Here is a 22461-nt window from a genome sequence, read left to right as displayed (position 1 = left end):
CAATGCTGGAACTCATTTCCATCTATCAGACATTTTCAGACCGTCTTATCCCATTTTACCCAGTTGGGCAGTCCACCACAAAAGTCAGATGAGTATTGGAGATAATCAAGATAGGATATTCCATCCCATTTACTTTCATCCCCCCGTCCACCCTCCATCCCCGTCCATCTTCAGGGGACCCCTCTCACAAACATCTACTGTGACAGGAGGTAGCCCATTTCATAAATCTAGGAGCAGTATAACTGCTACCCACAAAATACAGAGGGAAGGGCTTCTACTTGCATTATTTTCTCATGCAGAAAAAAACAGGAGGATGAAGATCCATTCTCAATCTCCAAGGTCTCAATGAGTTCGTAAAAACACAATACTTCAAGATGGTCACACTAACCACCATAATCCCAATGCTAGAAAGGGGGGACTGGTTCTCGGCCCGCAACTTCCAAGATGCATATTTTCATATAATCATCTCTCCCTCGCATTGGCGATTTCTCCGATAAGCAATAGGACAGGACCATTTGCAATACAAGGTCCTACCTTTTGGCCTATCCGGTGCTCCTCGAATTTTTTCGAATGTCCTTGCCGTTGTGGCTGCCTACCTATGCAGAAAAGGAATTATGATATTTCCATACTTAAACAATTGTCTGCTGAAAGCACCGACAAAACAAGCGGCTCTAGCGTCCACAGAACAGACACTTGCACTCTTTAAGAGGTTAGGCCTCCAAATAAATGCACAAAAATCTACACTGACACCAGTACAAAAAATAGAATTTATTGGAGCCTACCTCAATTCTCCTGAGGGGAGGGCCTCTCTTCCATGACAATTCCTCACCTTAACCAACCTGATTTCCACAGTACAAATCAGTTCACAAGTCACCGCCAGGATGTTCCTGCAACTACGAGGCCATATGGCCTCCACGAAGTATGTTGTCAGCATGCAAGACTCCATATGTGGTGCCTACAAGCCTGACTCCTCTCAGCTTACGTCCCACAAGCGCTTTGCAATATCAAACAAGATAAAAGACTCCCTTCTCTGGTGGACACAATTAGACAACATCTGTGAAGGGGTGCCTTTCACGCAAACTCTCCCAATGATGACCATCACAACAGATGCTTCACTTCTGGGTTGGGGAGCACACCTACGCCAACACTCTATCCAGGGTCGCTGGTCCCCTGCGGAAACTCTTCTGCACATAAATCTTTTAGAACTAAGAGCTGTTTGCAACGCTTGCTCCCATTTCTTACTGATCATAAAAGGCAAGATGATACAGATCCTTGCAGACAATGTGGCTTGAATGTTTTATATAAACAAACAAGGGGAAGCATGATCAAACTCCCTATGCGTAAAAGCCGTGAGACAGTGGCAATGGTGCATCAGACACAATATCCACATTACAGCACAATACCTAACTGGCTGCCAGAACACCACAGCAAATAAATTAAGCAGGAATTTCTCCCAGGACCCCAAGTAGGAATTGGACACCCACAAGCTTTGAAACATTTTCAAGCATTGGGGATTCCCAACGATAGACTTGCTCGCAGTGGCACAAAACACCAAATGCCCACAGTTCTGCTCCAGGGCAGGACTTGGTTGCCACTCTCTAGGCAATGCCTTTCTTGTGAAGTAGAGCGCTCCTCTCCCGCCCACCCCTCTCCTAGCTCGGGTGATCTACAAAATCAGACAGGACAACCCCAGGGTAATTCTAATAGCCCCCATGTTGCCTCACCAAACCTGGTACCCTTATCTTCTCAAGCTATCGGTATGCCCACCATGTATGCTGTTGCATCTTCTGTCGCAGGACTGCGGTCACATTCTTCATCCAGATTCTTAAAGACTCCATCTCAAAGCGTGGCTACTCCATGGCTCAAGAGATCTGAAATAACATGTTCAAATGAAGTACAAAACATTTTGCTACATAGCCACAGAACAAACACTCATGCCATCTACCTGCACAAATGGAAACAATTTGATGCAGAGAGCCAACAAAAACAAATTGCAGCAATCTTACCCCCTTTACTCCTAATACTGGACTACTTATTACAACTTAAAAAATCAAGCCTTTCCATGACCTTGATTAGGGTGCATCTCTCCACTATCACAGCATTTCACCACAAAGTAGACGAATTATCCATATTCACTCACCCATTCACCAAAAGGTTCCTCCAAACCCTCAACAGTCTTTACCCTGAGGTGAGAAACCCTACACCACCATGGGACCCCAACCTAGTCCTTCGAATCCTCACCGGCCCTCCATTTGAATCCAGAGCGACATGCTCCTTATTGCATCTTTCTATGAAAGTAGTATTCCTTGTGGCGATTACATCTGCCAGACAGGTGGGAGAATTGGGCACGCTCATGGCAGGCCCACCATACACGATCTTTTTCAAAGAAAAAGTTTTCCTGGGGCCACATCCTAAGTTTTTGTCTAAAGTTACCTCATCATTTCATCTCAATCCACCTATCTACCTACCAACGTTTTGCCCCAAACCTCATGAAGATAGATGGCAGTCCAGACTACAGACCCTGGATGTATGCAGAACATAGATCAGCGGTTCTCAAACTGTGGGTCAGGACTCCAAAATGGGTTGCGACCCCATTTTAATGGGGTTGCCAAGGTTGGCATTAGAGTTGCTGGGGCCGAAGCCGAAGTCCGAGCTCCCCTCCCCCACATGGTGGGGCTCATGTTACAGGCCCCCCCACCAGGGGCTGAAGCCCTTGGCTTCTGCTTTGGCCCCCTACCCTTGGCAGTGGGGCTTTCGCTTTGACCCCCATGCAGTGCAGTGAGGCTCGGGAAGTCTCAGGCTTCAGTCCCTTCTCCTGGGGTCATATAGTAATTTTTCTTGTCAGAAGGGGATCGCGATGCAATGAAGTTTGAGTACCCCTGACATAGACAAAACAAAATAATTTTGTAAGTCTCCAAAATTGTTTGTCTCAATCACCAAACGATCCAAAGGGAATGCCATATCCAAACAGAGGTTATCCAAATAGATTTTGGATTGCATCAAACTGTGCTACCATCAACATGACCGGCAACCACCTGAGGGGATTCACACATATTCCACGAGAGCCTTATCGGCCTCCATGGCATTCCTTAGTAATCTTCCTGTTACAGAAATTTGTAGGGCTGCAACCTGGGCCTCAGCCCATACATTTACTCAACATTACGCATTAGAACAACATGCAATCTCCAGTACCCTGTTCAGACTCACTGTACTTTCATCTGCTACGACTTAAACTCCTAAGCCCACTACTTTCATCACAGAGCACTGCTCTGAAGTCACCTAAAGTGGAGAACCCACAGGACCATCACTTGAAGAAGAAGAGCAAGTTACTCACCTTGTGCAGCAATGTAGGTTCTTCAAGATGTAGGTTCTTCACCTGTGGGTTCTCCACTACCCTCCCTCCTCCCCTCTACTTCAGATTTTCACACTAATGCTCTGCAATAGAGAAGAAACAGAGAGGTCGTTGGTCACACAGCGCCATATAACTGCCTGAAGCAGTGTGAGATGTGGACCGCACATGTGCGACCCAGCCGGGCACTGCTACCATAAATCTCCAATTATGAGCAGGGGGGCACATGAACATCTAAAGTGGCGCACCCACAGGGACACACATCTCAAAGAACTTATGTTATGGCACAAGATGAGTTACTTGCTCATAGAGAAAGTAATATTTTCCATTTATGTTCCTATGTTTGATGCTTTGGGATTTAAATACAATAGAATATAAAGATTGATTGTGACAACCCATTTTAAATCATCATATTGGATTGATGACTGCTTAGATCAGGGATCGGCAACTTTTGGCACGTGGCTCGCCAGGGTAAGCACCCTGGTGGGCTGGGCCGGTTTGTTTACCTGCCACGTCCACAGCTTTGGCCGATTGTGGCTCCCATTGGCCGCAGTTCGCTGTCCCAGACCAATAGGGACGGCGGGAAGCGGTGCGTACCGAGGGGTGTGCTGGCCACCGCTTCCCACTGCTCCCATTGGCCTGGAGCGGAGAACTGCAGCCTGTGGGAGACGCGATCGGCCGAATCTGCGGACACGGCAGGTAAACAAACCGGCCCGACCCGCCAGGGTGCTTACCCTAGCGGGCCACCTGCCAAAGGTTGCCAATCCCTGGTTTAGATCATAAAACAGAATTTTCAAAGTCACTGGTACAAAGAAGCAAAACTTCTGTTTTGCAAGAACTGGGTTCCACTAAGCATTTTAATGGAAAGGCAGGTCAGTCAGGTTATAATGCATTTTAATTAACTCTTGTACTCCATAGGATGTGAAACTCTCTCCTTTAATAGTTGTAACAAAAAAACCCCTATGACTTATCTTATTATAACCAAATGCCCGTGAGAAAGGTAGGATATAAAACATATATTGGTTAACTAATTTAATTAACCAGTTACCTCGTGTACTTTTGTCATTGTTCTATGTATCTGTGTTCCTTAGTTAAAGTACAGACTAGAGAATTAATAGAAATATATGAGGTTTTTATTAGCCAAAATAACTATAAAGCAATTAAGAAATTCTTCTTTGAATGGTGTCTTTATGGGTGCTCCACTGTAGGTGTACGTGTGTCCCTGTGTTTCTGATCGGAGATCTATGGTAGCAGTGTCCATTTGGCCCACACATGTGTTGTCCCCTCCTCCTGTGCTGCCTCGAGACTAGCGCTGCATGGGCAAACCACCTTCAGTACCGTCTCAACCACCTCGGCCAGAGATGGAGCAATTAGCAATCCATTCACAGATACTTGACTCTTTAGAAATTTGTTCTTAACTAGTTTTAGTATTTTTTTAGGTTTTTTTTCTCTTCCCCCTTTAAAAAAAAATGTTTTTGCTTTCCCCCCTTTTTCCCCCATATGGGTGATTGTCCATCCCCCTAAGTAAGGGGCATGTCCAGTTTATCCAGGTTTAAGTGGTGCTTCTCAGGCAAGGAGTCCATTCCGGTAACGGACAGGCATTCACTCTGTGTCCATTGCCTCGGGCAGGCCCACATTCCACAGAAGTGTACTTTCTGTCAGCATCTAAAACCAGATCCCAAAAAACCCAGGAACTGAAACTAAAGCTGCTACTCATGGAGGGAGCTCTTCAGACTGCGACTGACATGCACCCAGAGTCTCCCAGGCAACGTGAGTCTTTCTGCAGCCTTCCACTCCAAGGACAGTGAACCAAGGAATAAATACTCGGACTCCCCACATAAGACTTCCAAAAAGAGATCTTCGAACCCTCATAGTGAACCCCAAATCAGCCAGACGAGATCCCCAGCATGTTCAGTCTCTTTAGTACCGATGGCACCAAAGGCAGTGTAAGCACAGTACCCACAGATCATGTGGGTCCAGTGCGACAGATACCACTGGTACACGTAAGGATGCTATGGGCACAGGCACCAAAGCAGCGGTAGCGTCAGTCAGGGACAAGATTTGAGATGGTGCCGCCTCCCAGAAGACAACATCAGTACGGACACCCTCAGTGCCAATGACTGTGAGGCAACCATCATCGAACTGCTCAGTGCCACCAACATCACCAGCTAGCTCGATACCGCCAGCTCAATATCGGTAACCACTGATAGTACCAATTACTGCAGCACTGGGCACTGTTGGAATTTAAATTCTCTAAGGACCTCATGGTATCTGAGGTACCAGAGTCTCTTCTAATCGGTACCGGGCACATCTTGAACCCAGGAATCACCACTGGCACTGAGCAGTGCACCTCCAGTATCCATATCGGTCCACCATTTTCCAGTGGATAGTCGGATAGTGACAAGGAGGATGTCCTCTCCCATCACTCTCACTATGCTTTCTACTGCTACCAACTCAAGCATACCCTCATAGTATGACCAACTATGGTCTCAGCAAGGCATTCCCCCACAGCCACAGTCTCTAGAGCTTCAAAACCTCGTGAGGAGACTAGAGGATGAGGTTACACCATATGCTAATGTGACATTCTGTACCTTGGGGGAGCACCCTGTAACTCCTATATTTATCATTTGTATATAATTGTGATATTGCATACAAAGCATGCATTGTAAGGAATCAGGGGAAAAGTTATGATCTGCTTAAACCCACTTACATCTAAATAAATAAATATATAATTAATGCATACGAAGTTATGAGAATTGTGTTGTATGGTTGTCACTAAAATATGCTGTGGGTTTGGGAAGCGCCCAAATACTAGCTCTCTAGAGACAATGACAAGGGAGCTAACCAACGCCCAGGTGAGTGCTGAACAGACATCACCAGCCATTGTCCAGCAAGAGAGCTACAATGCACCACTTGCACAAGGCCACACCAGGCACAAACTTGCCTGGTAACTCAGCAATGCCCACCAGACATGCCTGGACTTGTGTTCTCCACGCACATAGACTAAGTTTATAAAACAGAACACAGTGGTCCCATGCTTGGCCTTTTCTCCTCCCCTCCACCTATGCTGCAAGCAATAAGGACACTCAGAAGACTGAAGACTCCAACAGAGGAGACTGGCCCGGTTTCAAGGGTGAAAGCTGTGTAATATAAACTGCAATATTGAGTGGGATAAGAAAAACTGCTTAATCTAGATGTTGTCCTGTCTAATAGGATGGCGAGTTTAGACAGTGTGTTTATATTTTATTTTATTTTATTTTGGTAACCACTGACTTTTTGCCTATCACTTATAATCACTTAAAATCTATGTTTTGTAGTCAATAAACGTGTTTTACTGTTTATCTTTACCAGTGTGATTGCCTGAAGCGTTTGGTAAATCTGCTCAGGTTTACAAAGGCTGGTATATATCCACTTTCCATTGATGAAGTGGTGAGCCAATTAATAAACTTGCACTGCTCGTCTTGAACAGTGCAAAACAGTATATTCCTGAGATACAAGGCTGGGAGCTGGGGGGGATTTGGTTGATGCCTTTCTCTGTGTGATTTATGAATGGCTCTGGGAGAATTCATACAATCTACCTGTGTGGGGGGCTCCATATGCAGTTGTGCTGAGTGATAATGGTGCCTGGAGGGGTTTGCTGCTTATCACTAGCAAAACATTGTGAGAGACAGCCCAGGCTGGAGAGTTAAGGGGGCACAGCAGTCCCACAGTCCCAGGGATCCCGTCACAACTAAAATCTCTTCCTCCTCTCCAGATGAGGCAGTAATGCCCCCTCCACCATCTCTGGCAGATGATTTTAAACTCTTCCAAGACCTGACTAAGAGGGTGGTAGATACCATACAAGTACCTCTCAAGGAAGTAAAAGACACTCACCATAAGCTACTGGATATTTTATATACATCCTCCTCCTCCAGGATAACCCTCCTCATAAATGAGGTGCTGTTGGACCCAGCTAAGCTTGTATGGCGAACGCCAGCATCAGCCACACCGACATGCAGTCAGGCCAATAAACAGGGATATGGAATTTCTTTTTCCCCACCCTCCGCCTAATTTCATTGTGATAGATGCAATGAACTCCCATGGCTGGCAACATCATTCCAAGTCCACCCTTTATGATAGATTGAAAGTGCCTTGACTTATTTGGGTGAAAGACCTACTCTTCTGCTACTTTGCAATTCAGAATTGCAAACTACCAGGCCTTAACAGCAGAGTATGATTACATGAACTATAACAAACTTAACACCTTTATTGATCATCTCCTGGAATCACAACGGGAGCAATTTCGAACCATTATCAATGAAGGGCAGCTAGTGGCCAAAACAGTATTCCAGACAGTGCTTGATGCAGCTGATACAGCAGCCTGGTCCATCTCAACAGCAGTCGTGATGTGATGAGCTTTGTGATTGCATCTTTCAGGCTTCCTGAAAGAGGTGCAAAAAGCTGTTGAGGACCTCCCCTTCAAAGGCTCTACATTGTTTGCTGAGAAGACTGATGTGTCACTCCACACACTCAAAGACTCCAGAGCCACACTTGGTCACTGAGGATCTATATGCCCCTTCAAAAGAGAAAATTTAGTCTGTATCCCTGTCTGGATGACATCTTATTCAGAGCCCCATCGCAGACCATGGCTCACAGTGCCATGATCCAGACTCTGAATCTCATGCAAGTGTACTGATTCATAATACAGTGGAGTCGCATCTTACGCGGGGGTTAGGTTCTAAAGTCAGCGCATAAGGCGAAAATTGCGTATAGTCAAAATTACCCTTGAAAATCCCTTAAATTGCCCATATAGTATAGTATATTGTACATGGTTTTGTATATACAACCGTATACAGTAATATGTATAATGTATACAGTAATGTACAGTATATAATAGAGTACATATGCAAAATGTAATTTTACAGTACTGTATTTTTAATTATAGGGGGTTGTCAGGGCTTGATGTTGATCCAGGAGACAGAGGTGACGGAGAGCTTGGGTGACGAAGAGCGAGCCATAGACGAAGTGGTTGGCTCTGGTTCAGCTCAAGAAGTTGATTGTGTAGGCTCATCTGCTGCTGGTTATTTTTCCTTGAAAAACATGGTGATTGGCAACTGTTGCTGTTGTCTCTTGAGCTGCTCAAACATTTCTTGATACGGTCTCAAATCGTCCGTAATACTACGTGTGATTTTGAGGCTTCGTTCCATAGAGGGATCATATTCAGAAATTAAGTCATTCAAGTGTTTTGCTGCTTGGAACACTTCAGCAAATTTATGAAGATTCCAACTTGCTGGCTCTTCCTATTGGTTGTCGTCATCATCTTCATCTTCTGTAGATGATTTTATCAGTTCCTCTAACTCTTCATTAGTCAATGTTTCTCTGTGGCTCTCAATTAATTCTCCAATTTCTTCCTCAAGGATGTTGACGAAGCCATCACCACCCACTTGCCTGCCTGAACAATGTGTTTCACTTCTTTGTCAATGGTCGGGAAACCCTTAAAATCACTCACACATTCTTTCCGCAGGTTTCGCCAACATGCATTAATTTTTCAGGCTTGATTGCATCCATTGCCTGTTTAATATAAGTGATGCAATCGGCAATGTTGAAGGACTTCCAACACTCCATCACATTAAGATTGGGATCAGCATCCATAGCGCTACGTATCCGTGAGAATGTAAGCCTCGTGTACGTGGCCTTGAAACAGCGAATCACGCCTTGGTCAAGAGGTTGGAGGATGGAGGTGGTATTGGGGGGGAGAAATACGACTTCAACGTCGTTTTGTGCAAACTGGAGTGCCGCAGTGTCCCCAGCAACACTTTAAAGTCAAGTCCTTTCTCTTCGAGGTACCGCTTGACCTCCAGAGTGAAACACTTGTGGAATCAATCTAGAAATAATGCTGCCATCACCCAAGCCCTTTTATTTGATTGCCAGAACACAGGCAGGAGATTTTTGTTCTTGCCTTTTAGGGCATGGGGATTGGCAGCCTTGTAGAGCAAGCCTGGCTTTATTAAATGCCCAGCCGCATTGCCACAAAACAACACAGTCACGCGGCCTTTAGCTGCTTTGAAGCCAGGGGCTTGTCTTTCTGATTTCAAAATGTAAGTGCGGTTGGGCATTTTTTTCCAGAAGAGCCCAGTCTCGTCAGCATGAAAAACTTGTTCCGGAAGATAGCCCTTTTCTTGTATGATTTTCTTTAATTGTTCGGGGTAGGCTTTTGCTGCCTTTTCATTGGCAGATGCAGCTTCACCAGTAGTCTGCACATTTTTGAGGTTGAAGCGGTTCCTAAAACTGTTAAGCCAACGTTGACTGGCTTTGGATTCCTTCTCATCAGAAGACTGTCCCTCTTTGGTGGGATGTTTGAACAGCGCGTAGAGGCTAAGAGCCTTTTCTCTCAACGTGTTGCCATCAATAGGCACATGTTTACGGTGTCTTCATGTCTTCCGCCATAAGTTTAATGCCTTTTCAGTCTTCACTAAAGTCTTATCACGCACCTGGCTCGTCACCTTAGCAGTTATTGGAGCACTTGATGCCACGGCTTGACGAATTTCTCTCTCTCGAATCTTGATGGCACGAATGCTAGATTCGTTGTGGCGATATTTATGCACCACGTGGAGACTGACATACTGTCTCTCAATAAGTCCAACTTAGCCAGTTTTTCCTCCAGCGTTGGAACAGATTGCTGTTTCTTCAGTTGAGCACCAGATGAAGTAGTTGGCTTGCGTTTAGAGGCCATGTTGTATGAAAAATACGTATCTTTAAACACTAGAATCACACTCAGCGTGGCGGGATGCTCACACTATGAGAGGCACGCGGGAACTGAGACCAACTAAGGGAACAGCAGGTTCATTTCTCCCATCTCACGCTCACTCCGGGGCATATGCTTATTGGGTGGAATCGCCCGCACTATTAACAGGTATCTTGTTGTTTTTCTTTTTTTTGCCGAGCACGTATAGTTGAATTTGCGTAAATTAAATGCGCGTATGATATGACTCACCTGTAAACACTAGGAAAAGTGCCTTGATTCCTTTGACAAGGATTTTCACTCGGTGTGGTGATAGACACATCAGTAGTGCAGATCTGCCCATCACTTGACAGATTCTAGAAGATTCAGGATCTGATATCCATGCTGGTCAAGTGCAAGAGCCCATCCATAGCTCAGTGCCTTAAGCTGCTGGGCCTCCTAGTCTTGTGCATAGGAATCATTCCCTGGGTAAGATCACTTCCAGGCCTTTCTTCTGAAAGTATGGGGCCGCTCCCTGGAGCACATGAAAGATCACATATTGGTCCCACACCAGGTCATTGATGTGCTGAGATGGTGGGTGGTCCTAGGCAACGTCCAAGAGGGTCTCCCCATATGCCTTCCTTACATTCAGGTTCTTACTACAAACTCCAGCCTGAATGGATGGGGAACACGTCAGAACAGTGAAGGGCATCTGGAGCGCTGCGGAAAGGAACCACAGCACTAGACTCTTGGATCTAAGAGTGTTCAAGCTGGCTCCTCTGAGATTCTGAAGCCAGCTGGAGGGCAACCATGCCCTATTCCAGTCCGATAATACGACAATGGTTGCATATGTAGGCGGGACAGGAGCATAACTCTACATGCAGACACAATTGAGATAAAGGAGTCGGCAGAAAAGACTCTCTCTTCCCTAAAGGCAATACACATAAAAGGGGAGCTGAACCAAAGGTAGACTGGCTTGCCATCACAATGTCCACAACTCAGAATGGTGCCTAAACCAGGAAGTCTTCATCCTACATTTGGTGTCCCTTCAGTCAACCTGTTCACCAATTGTAAGAATGCAAAGTGGCTGAAATACTTCACCAGGGAAACAGACCTCAGGTCTATGGGGACAGCTGCTCTATCACACAGATGGTGTCAAGGCCTGGTATACACGTTTCCACCCTTCCCTCTCATAGAGAAAGTGATCCAAAAATATGGCAAGAAGATACAAGGGTAATAGTGCTAATTCTGCATGGCCAAGGAGACCCTGGCTCTCAGACCTGATAGAGCTAAAGCTGAAACCACTATTGCAGCTACTGGCAAGGCCAGACATCCTTTTACCAAGGACCATTTCTCCATCTGGACCCAGACGGACTTCGTCTGACAGCCTGACTGTTGAAAAGGAACTGTTAACTATGCTTAGCTTATCTTCCAAAGTGATAGGGATTCCGCTCTCTTCTAGGACAGCTTCCATGTGAGAAACTTTGCTGTATATTATTTGTAAAATGTGTTTCCAAATAAAGTTTTATTTATATACACACACGCACACTTAATACATGCTCATTCTTTCTCTCTCTCTCTCTCTCTCTCACACACACACACACACACACACACACACACACACACACACACACACACATATATATATGCCCATTCCTTTTAGGTCCAATGAATGAATAAAGGACTTTAGTCTGCATCAACTTTCACAATCACTAAATTCACCCAAAATGTTAAAAAGAAAGAATTAAATCCACGTAACCTATTCATACTGAAGGTATATTACGAAAAACCAAAATTTTCAAAATTGTAATATGCTCCTTTGTTATGAGAAATCAAAATACCAGATGTTCTAGTGATAAAAATGTTGATTTCCACAGATAGAAGGAATTGTTACAGCAGAATATGAACTGGAATATCTATTACTTGAAGGACATTGTTTTGATGTGACCACTGGACAACCTCCTCGGGGATTACAGTTCACTCTAGGCATGAAGAATAATCCTGTTATGTTTGACACCACTGTGATGGCCAATCTGGTAGGTATTAACTAAGGAAAAAGTTGTGTGTTCTTTTTTTGTTTTTTTGTTTTTAATCATTCTCCTTCATGAAATTTCTTCAAGATACCCATTCTTCGAGTATTCTTTTCTAACAAGCAAAATCTGGACTGCTAAAAGTAGTTAGTGTACCTCAGAGTTGTATGCTTTGATGTATATACTGAATAACACTGAAGTGATGTCTATAAAGGGTGACACATAGATCTTGCTCTCTCAGCTCATTTTCTGCTTCTTTGGACTTGGAATGCTGTGGTCTCACCAGAATTAGTGTTTGTTGTTATATTTGTATTTAGGGGAAGCACAATTAGCAATTTCATGTTTGCGTCTTTTCAATACATTGTTTGGGGGTAAAATTTTCAAAAGTGCCTAAATCCCATTTTCAAAAGTGACCTAAGCACTTAAGAGCCTAAGTCTCCTAGGAATCCTATGTTGTCTTCTATTAATCATACCAGACTTAGGCTCCTAAGTGTTTAGGTAATATTTTTAAGGGACTTAGGCACTTTTGAAAATTTTACCCTTTGTTCTTTAATGCTCTCATGGACAGTATGAGCCAATGAGCATGACAACATGCTCTTGTGATGTTCTTCTAAGAAATACTCCAGAAGCAGCTCAGTTGCACAGTGACCTTAAAGAGGTGAGTCCTGGTGAGAAAGTGTGTGCAGTGAAATACAGGGGTGTGTATTAACCCAGTAAGTACAGATGAAGAGCTTTTGAAAAATGTAACCCCAGGACAGCAGAGTACAGAAAGAGCAAGATGTGACTGGTGTACTGAATAATGCTAGTGGGAACACTGGTTGCACCATTACTGCTATTATGTCTGTGCTTGCAGTCTAAGCTCTCACTGCACCTGTCCACATTGACGTGATGATGGAGTAGTGTTTGGATTTTCTCAGAGCAAGTGCAGGCCACATGGTGGCATTATATATTATTATTAGCCACAATTTTGTGTGGTGTTTTTTGTTTTTTTTAGTATAGACAAGGCTCATGACTGGGTATTTGTAGGACCGATTTCTGTAGGAGAGAAAACTAGATTGCTTACTTACTAGTAATTGTAGTTCTCTGAGTATATTGTCTTCTGAGATCCAAACTCTACCCCCCTCTCTTTTTGTCTTTGGAGTGCTGGTTCTGAACAGAATTTAAAGAATAGGACCATCATTTCTCCTTTTATAGATGCAGTCTCTGCAAGGTTCTCCATTGTGAACTAACTGCTTTTTACAGTTTTGTGTTCATTTGACCTGATATTCAATCCCAGTAATGTGGATCTGTGAAAGTGATATATTCAAAGAATTCCAGTAAATGGTTAAGTAACCTGGATAGTCTTCTACGTTTCCTTAACTATTAGCAGAAGTCTAAGGTTTAGTGGCAGCCAGCAGTGTGTCAATATTAAAATATAATCAGAAGGTGCTACTTATTGTTTTCCTTGCTACCAAAGAGGGTTTTTGGGTGTGTGGAACCTAACTCTTTTTTAATATTTAGAAAAAAAAGTGAAGCACTTAAACACTAATAATTTTTATTTTGTTTGGCAAATATTTGGGACTAGATTTATATAGTAGGATTACCACCATTCAAAGTGGTTTAGGTAGATGGGCATGAGGGATCTTATGTACTTTTTACCCAAATGAAAGAAACGGAAAAAATTAGTCATCTCATTGGACCTAAGGCCATATGTTCTGTACACTCGAGTGAAGAGAAGGGCAGAGCTGGCAGCTGATCACCACTTAGTGATGAGTTGGATCCGACACATGGGATGCCGGCCAAATAGACACAGGAGGCCCAAATGATCAGTGCAAGTCACCTGGGAATATCTGGTGGAGGTGCAGAAAGACTTCAAATCCCACCTCCAGAAGAACTTCTCCTGCATTCTGGGTGAGGTCTTGGACATTGAGTCCGAGTGGACCATTATTCAGGGCCTCAATCGTTGAGGCAGCCACAAAAAGCTGTGGCCTGAAGGCAGTTGGTGCCTGTCATGGTGGCAACCCTAGGACCTGTTGATGGACTCCAGTGGTGAGGGAAGCTGTCAAGTTGAAGAAGGAGGCCTTCTGAGCAATGCTCATGAACCGGACTCCTGATACAGCTGAGAGGTACCAACTGTTAAGAGGACTGCAGCTGTGGCGATCGCTGAAGCAAAAGCCCAGGCTTGGGAGGAGTTTGAAGAGACCATGGAGAATGACTACTGGACAGCCTCAAAGGTGTTCTGGCAAACCCTTCGTTGCTTTAGGAGGAATCAGTGGGACGTTGCCCAGGCTATACTCAGCAAGGGTGGTGAAACGCTTACCTCAACAGAGGAGATTGTCGAGAGGTGGAGGGAGCACTTCGAGGAACTCCTCAACCCAATGGACATGTCCCCCTTCCAGGAGGCAGCGTCAGAAACCTCCAGTGAGATCGGATCTATTTCTGATGCTGAGATCGATACACCGGTAAAGTGCTTCGTAGAGGTAAGGCAGCAAGTGTGGATAAGATTCGCCCAGAGATGTTGAAAGCACTGTATCATGTTGGAGTGTCATGGTTAACACGCCTCTTCAATGTTGCGTGGAAGGTGGGTGCAGTACCTCTGGACTGCCAAACCAGGGTGGTGGTCCCAATCTCTAGGAAAGGAGACCAAAGGGTGTGTTCCAACTATAGGGGGATCACACTCCTCAGCCTCCCCAGCAAAGCCTATACCAAGCCTATGCTAGAGAGAAGGTTACACCCATTAGTAGAACCTCAGATTCAGGAGGAACAGTGTGGATTCCGTCCTGGCAATGGAACAACAGATCAGCTCTTTGCTCTCTCGTAGATACTCAAGTGGTTGTGGGAATTTGCTAATCCGGTTTACCTTTATTTTGTAGACCTGGAGAAGGAATATGATTGCGTTCCCTGAGATGTCTTGTGGGAAGTGCCGTGGGAGTATGAGGTGCCGGTGCTGCTTTTTCATGCTATCCGGTCTGTCTGTTCTTGGAGTGAGAGTTGCATTCTTATTCTTGGTATTAAGTTGAGTTTGTTCAAGGTGGGCATTGAACTCCCCCAAGGGTGGGTCTCGTCCCCACTCCTGTTCGTGATTTTCATGGACAGGATATCAAGGTGCAGCTGAGCTGTGGAGTGCATCCAGTATGGGGACTCGGAGGTGGCATCTCAGCTGTTTGCAAATGATGATGTCCTTCTTGCTTCTTCACACTGAAATCTCCGATGCTCACTTGAATGTTTTGCTGCTGAGTGTGAAGTGGCTGGGATGAGAATCAGCACCTCCAAATCAGAAGTCATGTTCCTTTCTTGGAAGAAAGTGGACTGCTCTCGCCAGGTGAGAGGGGAGTAGCTGTCCTTAGTGGACGAGTTTAAGTACTTATTTGTCTTGTTCATGAGTGATGGCAAGTGGGAGCATGAGATCAACCAGTGGATTGGTGTGGGGGTGATGTGGGGGCTGTTCCGATCTGTGGTGGTGAAGTGGGAGCTGAATTCTTGGACGAGGTTTACAAGTTGCTCCACGTCCCCATCCACACCTATTGTCATGAACCTTGGGTAATGACCGAAAGGACAAGACCGTGGGGACAAACAGTGGAAATGAGGTTTCTCCACAGGATGGCTGGGCATACTCTTCAAGACAGGATGAGGAGCTTGGCTATTCGAGAGGGCCTCGGAATAGAGTCGCTACTCCTCCAGATCGAGAGGAGCCAGTTATGGTGGTTCGGGCACCTGATAAGGATGCCCCCTGGAAGGCTTTCCCATTGGAACTCTACTGGGCACGTTCCATGGGGCGGAGGCCCTGAGGCCGACCCAGGACACACTGGAAGTATTATATCTCCCGGCTGGCCTGAGAACGCCGGGGAATCCCCCAGGAGGACCTGGAACCTATTGCGGAGGAAAAAGAGGTCTGGTCCTGCCTACTCTCTCTGCTGCCACCAGGACCCTCACCAGGAAAAGCAGCATAAAGGAAAAAGAAGATTCTTTATATAAATTCCATATTCAGGTAGGAACAAATCTCTTTATCACTAAGAGCTTGTGGATGTGAACATAAAGAGGAGAAGGCACTTGACTGCATTACCGTAGTACTGATTTCAGGGCTAGAATTGCAGCTGACAATGTGTAGTAGCCTTGATGACAGACAGTGGTGAATGCTGGAGAATCGGTGTTTACATGTGAAGGTGGTCATTTGCAAAGTTTTGATAAAACCAGACTGTGCTACTGTTTCTTTTTGCTCACAGGGATATTTTCAGTTGAAAGCAAATCCAGGTGCGTGGACACTGAGATTACGCAAAGGAAGATCGGAAGACATCTATCACATATTTGGGTAAGTAGTAACCTAATTTTTGAGCAAACACAGTTGTAACTTACAAACATATTTTGTAAAAAAAAAAAAAAAAAAAGGTATCACAGTCTTTGCAAAAATACGGAATTTACTGAAGGAAAACAAGCAAAACCAATACACAAATAAGAACAAAAAGCTAGCAATGATGATAATACTGATTAGCAAATGCAGTGGAGAAAAAGAAGTGTGAATGGTTGAAATTAAAAGGTTGAGAATCAGTGAGAGTCTCTCTTCATGCAAATGGTTTTTCCAAAAAGTAGAGCAAACTACCTAAAGGTTCTACTGCTTAGCCACACAGAGTGGGGAGGATGAGGTAACATTTTGCAAAGACTTAAAATCCTCATTAGGCTGAGCCTGAATTTCATTAGTTAATTGGGAACTATTTGTGAGAAAATAGGGACTGAGGATAATGAAGCCAGCCCCCATTCTTGTATCCATGATAATATTTCAGTGTCATTACACTAAATCTCTGTTTATGTTAAGTTTCAGAGTAACAGCCGTGTTAGTCTGTATCCGCAAAAAGAAGAACAGGAGTACTTGTGGCACCTTAGAGACTAACAAATTTATTAGAGCATAAGCTTTCGTGGACTACAGCCCACTTCTTCGGATGCATATGCATATGCATCCGAAGAAGTGGGCTGTAGTCCACGAAAGCTTATGCTCTAATAAATTTGTTAGTCTCTAAGGTGCCACAAGTACTCCTGTTCTTCTGTTTATGTTAAGCAACTTGGATAATATCTTTTCCATAAATGCTACAAGTCCCAGTTTTCTCTTCCTGGCTGGCATGCCAGAAACATGTATGTTGCAATACCATGTTTGATTTTTTAGTAAATCTGCTTACATCTCCAGTTTTTAATCGGGAGTGATAGACACTGAGGGATGAAGATCGAGTTTGTACCTTCATTTCAGTCTGATTTGATGTTTTGTTCTATTCATAATTTTTTTTTCTTGTATCATCCATTCTAACATCTCATCCAGTGGAGTCACTGAAGCTTATAGTTTACCTGGTCTGGAAGGCTGATTTCTTTCAGCATGTTTTTACTAGTTGGCTCAGTTTCTTTATCCTCCTCTGTATTTTCAGTAAGTGTTTGCAATATGCTTAGGTGCCTAATCTACATGTGATGTACTGTGATTTGAAGTGTGAGACTGTTTTTGTTTACTTAACTGAGCAGTAGCATAAACCAGAAATGCTGACAATTCTTTTTTTTTAAGTTTTGCAAGTATCGTTTAAAAAGAGATTTTGTTAAGAAAAAAGAGCTTACCCAGCCAACAGGTATGCATGGGAGTCCAGTGCAGAGAGCAGATAATAGATTTGATGTGTTTGTGGTAGTTTGTTTTGCTGAGAATTTTACTGCTGTATTTTGTCTTAGGTGGAATTTCTTAAGGGTTGATAGCTTCATACTCAAATGTATTGCATTGCTGTAGTCTTCCAATCCAGAAGTGACACAGGCATGTATGTAAATTATTGGGGGCAGAGACTATCTTTTTGTTCTGGGTTTATACAGCACCTAGCACAATGGGATCCTGGTCCAATGAGGGACTGGGACTCCTAGGCACCACAATAATAAAGAATAGAGGTCAGGTCATTATCCACCAGAATCAGGGCCGGCTCCAGGCAGCAGCCGACCAAGCACGTGATTGGGGCGGCACCTGGGAAGGGGCGGCCAATCTTGGGATGGCGGGGGGTGCTCGGGGTTTTTGTTTTTTTGGTTCGGTGGGGCAGCACTCGAGGTTTTTTGTTTGTTTGTTTGTTTTTGTTTCAGCGGCGTGGCGCTGGGGGGGGGGGAGGGGGCGGGCGGAGGTTGGCCCGGCACGGTGCTCGGGGTTTGGGCGGCGCGGTGCGGCGGGGGTTTGGGTGGCCCAGCGCAGGGCAGCGCTCGGGGGGGGAGCGGGGGTTTGGGCGGCCCGGCCCAGCGCTCGGGGTGGGGGGTTTCAGCGGCTCGGGGTGGGGCGGGGGTTTCGGCAAAGTTGCAACTTGGACTTCTAAGCATACATTCACCGAACACTGTGCAATAATCTGTGACTCTGCTTCCAATACGGTGTTTGGCTCAGCTGGTACTTTCTTCCATACTGGATTAGACTCAAAGCCCCCTCCTCTTTAAAGGGAAACTGCTCAGTAGTCACATAAGAACACTACTCGAAGAAGAAATGGTTACTCACTCTGTGCAGTAACTGAAGTTCTTCAAGATATGTGTCCCTATGGGTGCTCCACTACCCACCCTCCTCCCCTCTGCTTCAGAGTTCCCTGTCATGGTGCTTTGCGGTAGAGAAGGAACTGAGGACGGTTAGTCTGTATAGTGCTATATAGTAACTGCATGGAGCACGAGGTGGAGTAACATGCATGTGCGGGCCAAATGGACATCACTATGAAAAAATCTCTCATCAAAGATGCACAGGGCTCAAGTGCACCTATAGTGGAGCACCCATAGAGGGACACATCTTGAAGAACTGCCATTACTGCACAGAGTGAGTAACCAATTCTTGTGCGCCCCATTACAGGGAAGTGTTGAGCAACATTTAATAAGAAGCAGTGATACTAGTTCCTAACCTAACAAAATTGTTTTTAATATTTTTCATCATATATTTACTCCTAGTACTTAATAAAACTGGAAATTCCTTTAAACCTCAATAAATATCCCCATTTATGTAATACAGGTTTTGTTTTAAATCCTCATATGACTGAAGAATCTTCAAGTAGTGTAACTTGTAGGTTTTTCTATAGTAGTCAAGGGAATAAAAATTCAACATTCAGGTATTCAGTTCGGCAAGATATGTCATTTTACAGTCTTCTTTTCAAAGAAAATATTGGTATTTGAAAATGCAAAGTCTTACGTGGTCATGAGGACGCTCTTGTGTTATGCAGTGATGATGCACAGTTATTGTGAAAGAACCTATCATTCATTTTACTATAACTGTATGGAGATTCCTGTTAAGCACCATGAAGAAGAAAAATTGAGAAAGGTTCCGACATCAGAAAACTAGTGCAGGACATACTGTACACAGACATTTTTAGCTTCAGCAAATGTAAACAGTTCTAAAATAAAAATAAAACTCAATATATGTAACATTTTAAGGAGTGTATACTTTTGTATATCTGTTGTTGTTTTTTCTCATAGCCATGAAGGAGCAGATTCTCCAGTCCACCTGGAAGATGTTATTGTGGTATTAAACAACTTCAAGAGCAAAATTCTCAAAGTCAAAGTATGTAAGCAGATAATTTTGTGTGTGCATCATTTCTTTAAACATATTAATAATGCTCAGGTGCCTTGGGCTATGTTTAATAGCAAGATGAAAGTCAGACTATACTATTCAGATTTTTGATAACTAAATCCGCAGATGCATGGATTCATGCCATCAATTAATTTGTTGCTTGTTTTTTGCATTGCCATAAAATATACCATATCATGGTACTTTTATGAAAGAGTAATTTTTTTCAATAGACTGAATAGTATAATTTTATTATAAATACTAAGTTCCAAGTTGTCCCTTACACAGAAAAATCCTGTGTATCTGACTGGAAAGATTGAGTTTTCCCTTATGTAATTTCCTATGAATTCTTTCATCTCTGAAGGTGCAAGACTGGTCTCCCTGGTGAATGAAACAAGAGGGCTTAGCTCCCACAACCAACAGATCCCTTATAGTCAACTGGAAACCAGAGCCACCTGCACCAGCTCTGCCACCCCTCCACCCCAATCCCCTTCTCATTTCCAATATCTTTGCTCTGTTGGAGCTGCTACAGTATTTTTCCATCTCTGATGCTGGCTCTTTTAATTTTACTTTGCATTCCCCACAGGCATGCCTTTCAACTGTCCATCATTTTGAAGGATATCACTCATTTTAGTCCCAGAATTACCTGGATTCGATAAAAATTTGGTGTCCCTTTGCTTCTGTAGTTGCAAATTACATCAGAAATAAAGAATAATGAAAGTGAAGTTATGTAAAGAGTTACCTATTGTAAAGGAGTAAGGAATCCCACCTTTCTGGCATTATTATTTTTTTAGTTTCTCCTTTTGGGTCTTCTTCATACAGTGTGTCCCAGTTTTGGACCTTCAGAGTCTGAGAAAGGTACAGAGCTACAGGGCAGAGGCAACAATACATGTTTCCTCTCCAGTCCCATGGATGTAAGCTTCCAGGATCAGAGGGAAATGGGATAAAATGCCATACAGGCAGCTGACCCCACCCTGTACCATGCAGATACAGAGAGATCCACATGTTCAGCCTCCATACACAATCTGGGTCAAAATTAGGTAAATGATATAGTTGGAAAGTTAGTGTCCCCTTATCTGTTGTAACCAAGTAATTTAAATAAGTAGAGTTGTATCAAACGTGACAGATAGTATCTAATTTAAATTAGGCTGCAGTCTTGGCTATCATAAATCAGACCTAGGATATATCTTCAGAGAAACTTGCTGTGAAGAAACTAAAAAAACACAGGTTTTTACTGATTCAGTACTGATACAAAGCTAATAACATTAGCTTGACAATACAAAAAAAATCTAAATTAATTTGGGTAGAATTACATACATACAAACACTTTTAGTGTTTGAAAAACTTATGTGGGTTGCAGATATGTTATGCCTATAAGTTCAGAGAGTGAGGCCATCCAGCAAATTCAATTGAATGGCATGGCCAATCTTGGACTTTGGCACAAGAGAATAGAGGGGGTATAAGGAGCATTGAGGAGCATACACTATGACAGGTACAAATCTGTCAGTTTTCTCCTTCTCCAAAGCAGTGGGGAGACCAAGAGGGAGCTTGTGATTCACTGAATCACAATCTCCCCCATGGGCTGCTCTAAGGGCAGTGCAACAGCATATTTCCCCTAACTATGGTCTGTGTCACATACTGATAGCTTTTATGAGCAGAGATGGAAAGGAGGCGGCACTAGTTTTGTGTATTATTAGTTACTCTTTACATATACAAACACAGAGTGCTTAAGCCTGCTCTTTGATTTGAGGATGTGAATCCCCATATGATCTTGCATAATCAGTTGTTGCATAATCAGTTACTATTCTCTGGCATGCCTGGAGCAAATTTTACGAAGTACACGGAAAGGACGGGTCACATATCTAAGAGAGGTTTCAGAGGGGTAGCCATGTTAATCTCTATCAGTAAAAACATTTGTAGTGCTAACAAGGCCAATTCAATCATAGTGGATGTGGCCCATTCCCAACAGTTGACAAGAAGGTGTGAGTATCAACAGAGAGGAAATTATTTTTTGTAGTGACCCAGCCACTCCCAGTCTTTATTCAGGCCTAATTTGATGGTGTCAAGTTTGCAAATTAATTCCAGTTCTGCAGTTTCTCATTGAAACTGATGCATCTGATGAAGTGGGTTATAGCCCACGAAAACTTATGCCCAAATAAATTTGTTAGTCTCTAAGGTGCCACGAGGACTCCTTGTTGTTATATCTAAGAAAGGAAGAGGACTGAATCAGAGAAATGTGTATATATATATAACATTGTAGAATATATGCTAGTATGGAAAAAAAATTTCAAGATCCAGGTGGACAGGACTGATAAAGTCTACATTGTGTACAAAATACTTACATTTGAATAGTATGAAATGATGTTGTTACAGTGTAATTTCAAACAGTTAAAGCATTAACTTGCTGAATTAGAAAACTAGGACACTAGTTCATCTGGCCAAGAGGTCCATTTTACAGCTACTGTTACTAGCTAACCTCCCAAATTACATGAATGCTACTTTTTTTTAATGACTAGGTACAAAAAAAACCTGATAAAATTGGTGAAGATCTCCTTACTGTTGAGGTTACAGAAGAAAAAGGATCATGGGAATCCATTACAAGGTAACTGATGTTTGTTTCCACTTGGATCGTGCCAATACAGCATGATTATAATAATTATTCTTCTTCGAGTGCTTGCTCATATCGATTCCAATTAGGTGTGTGCGCGCTGCGTGCACGATCATCGGAGAAGTTTTCTACCCTAGCAACACCCAGTGGGTCGGCTGTGGAGCCCCCGGAGTGGCGCCTTCATGGCGCTGAATATATACCGCAGCTGACCCAGCGCCCCCTCAGTTCCTTCTTACCACCTGTGACGGTCGTTGGAACTGG

General features: G+C 43.7%; 1 protein-coding gene across 1 annotated transcript in view; it reads left to right on the top strand.

Annotated features, from left to right (window-relative positions):
* UGGT2 (UDP-glucose glycoprotein glucosyltransferase 2) overlaps positions 1 to 22461 on the top strand; it is a 273428-nt gene that overhangs the window by 201023 nt on the left and 49944 nt on the right. The window contains exons 28-31 of the mRNA XM_054012252.1: positions 11927 to 12085; positions 16282 to 16367; positions 19502 to 19586; positions 22109 to 22194. Of these exons, the coding sequence (XP_053868227.1) occupies positions 11927 to 12085; positions 16282 to 16367; positions 19502 to 19586; positions 22109 to 22194 (416 nt within the window). The remainder of the gene's footprint in view (positions 1 to 11926; positions 12086 to 16281; positions 16368 to 19501; positions 19587 to 22108; positions 22195 to 22461) is intronic.

Source organism: Malaclemys terrapin, chromosome 1, assembly GCF_027887155.1.
Source record: "Malaclemys terrapin pileata isolate rMalTer1 chromosome 1, rMalTer1.hap1, whole genome shotgun sequence".
Lineage (NCBI taxonomy): Eukaryota > Metazoa > Chordata > Testudines > Emydidae > Malaclemys > Malaclemys terrapin.
This window is presented reverse-complemented; position numbering and strand designations above follow the sequence as displayed.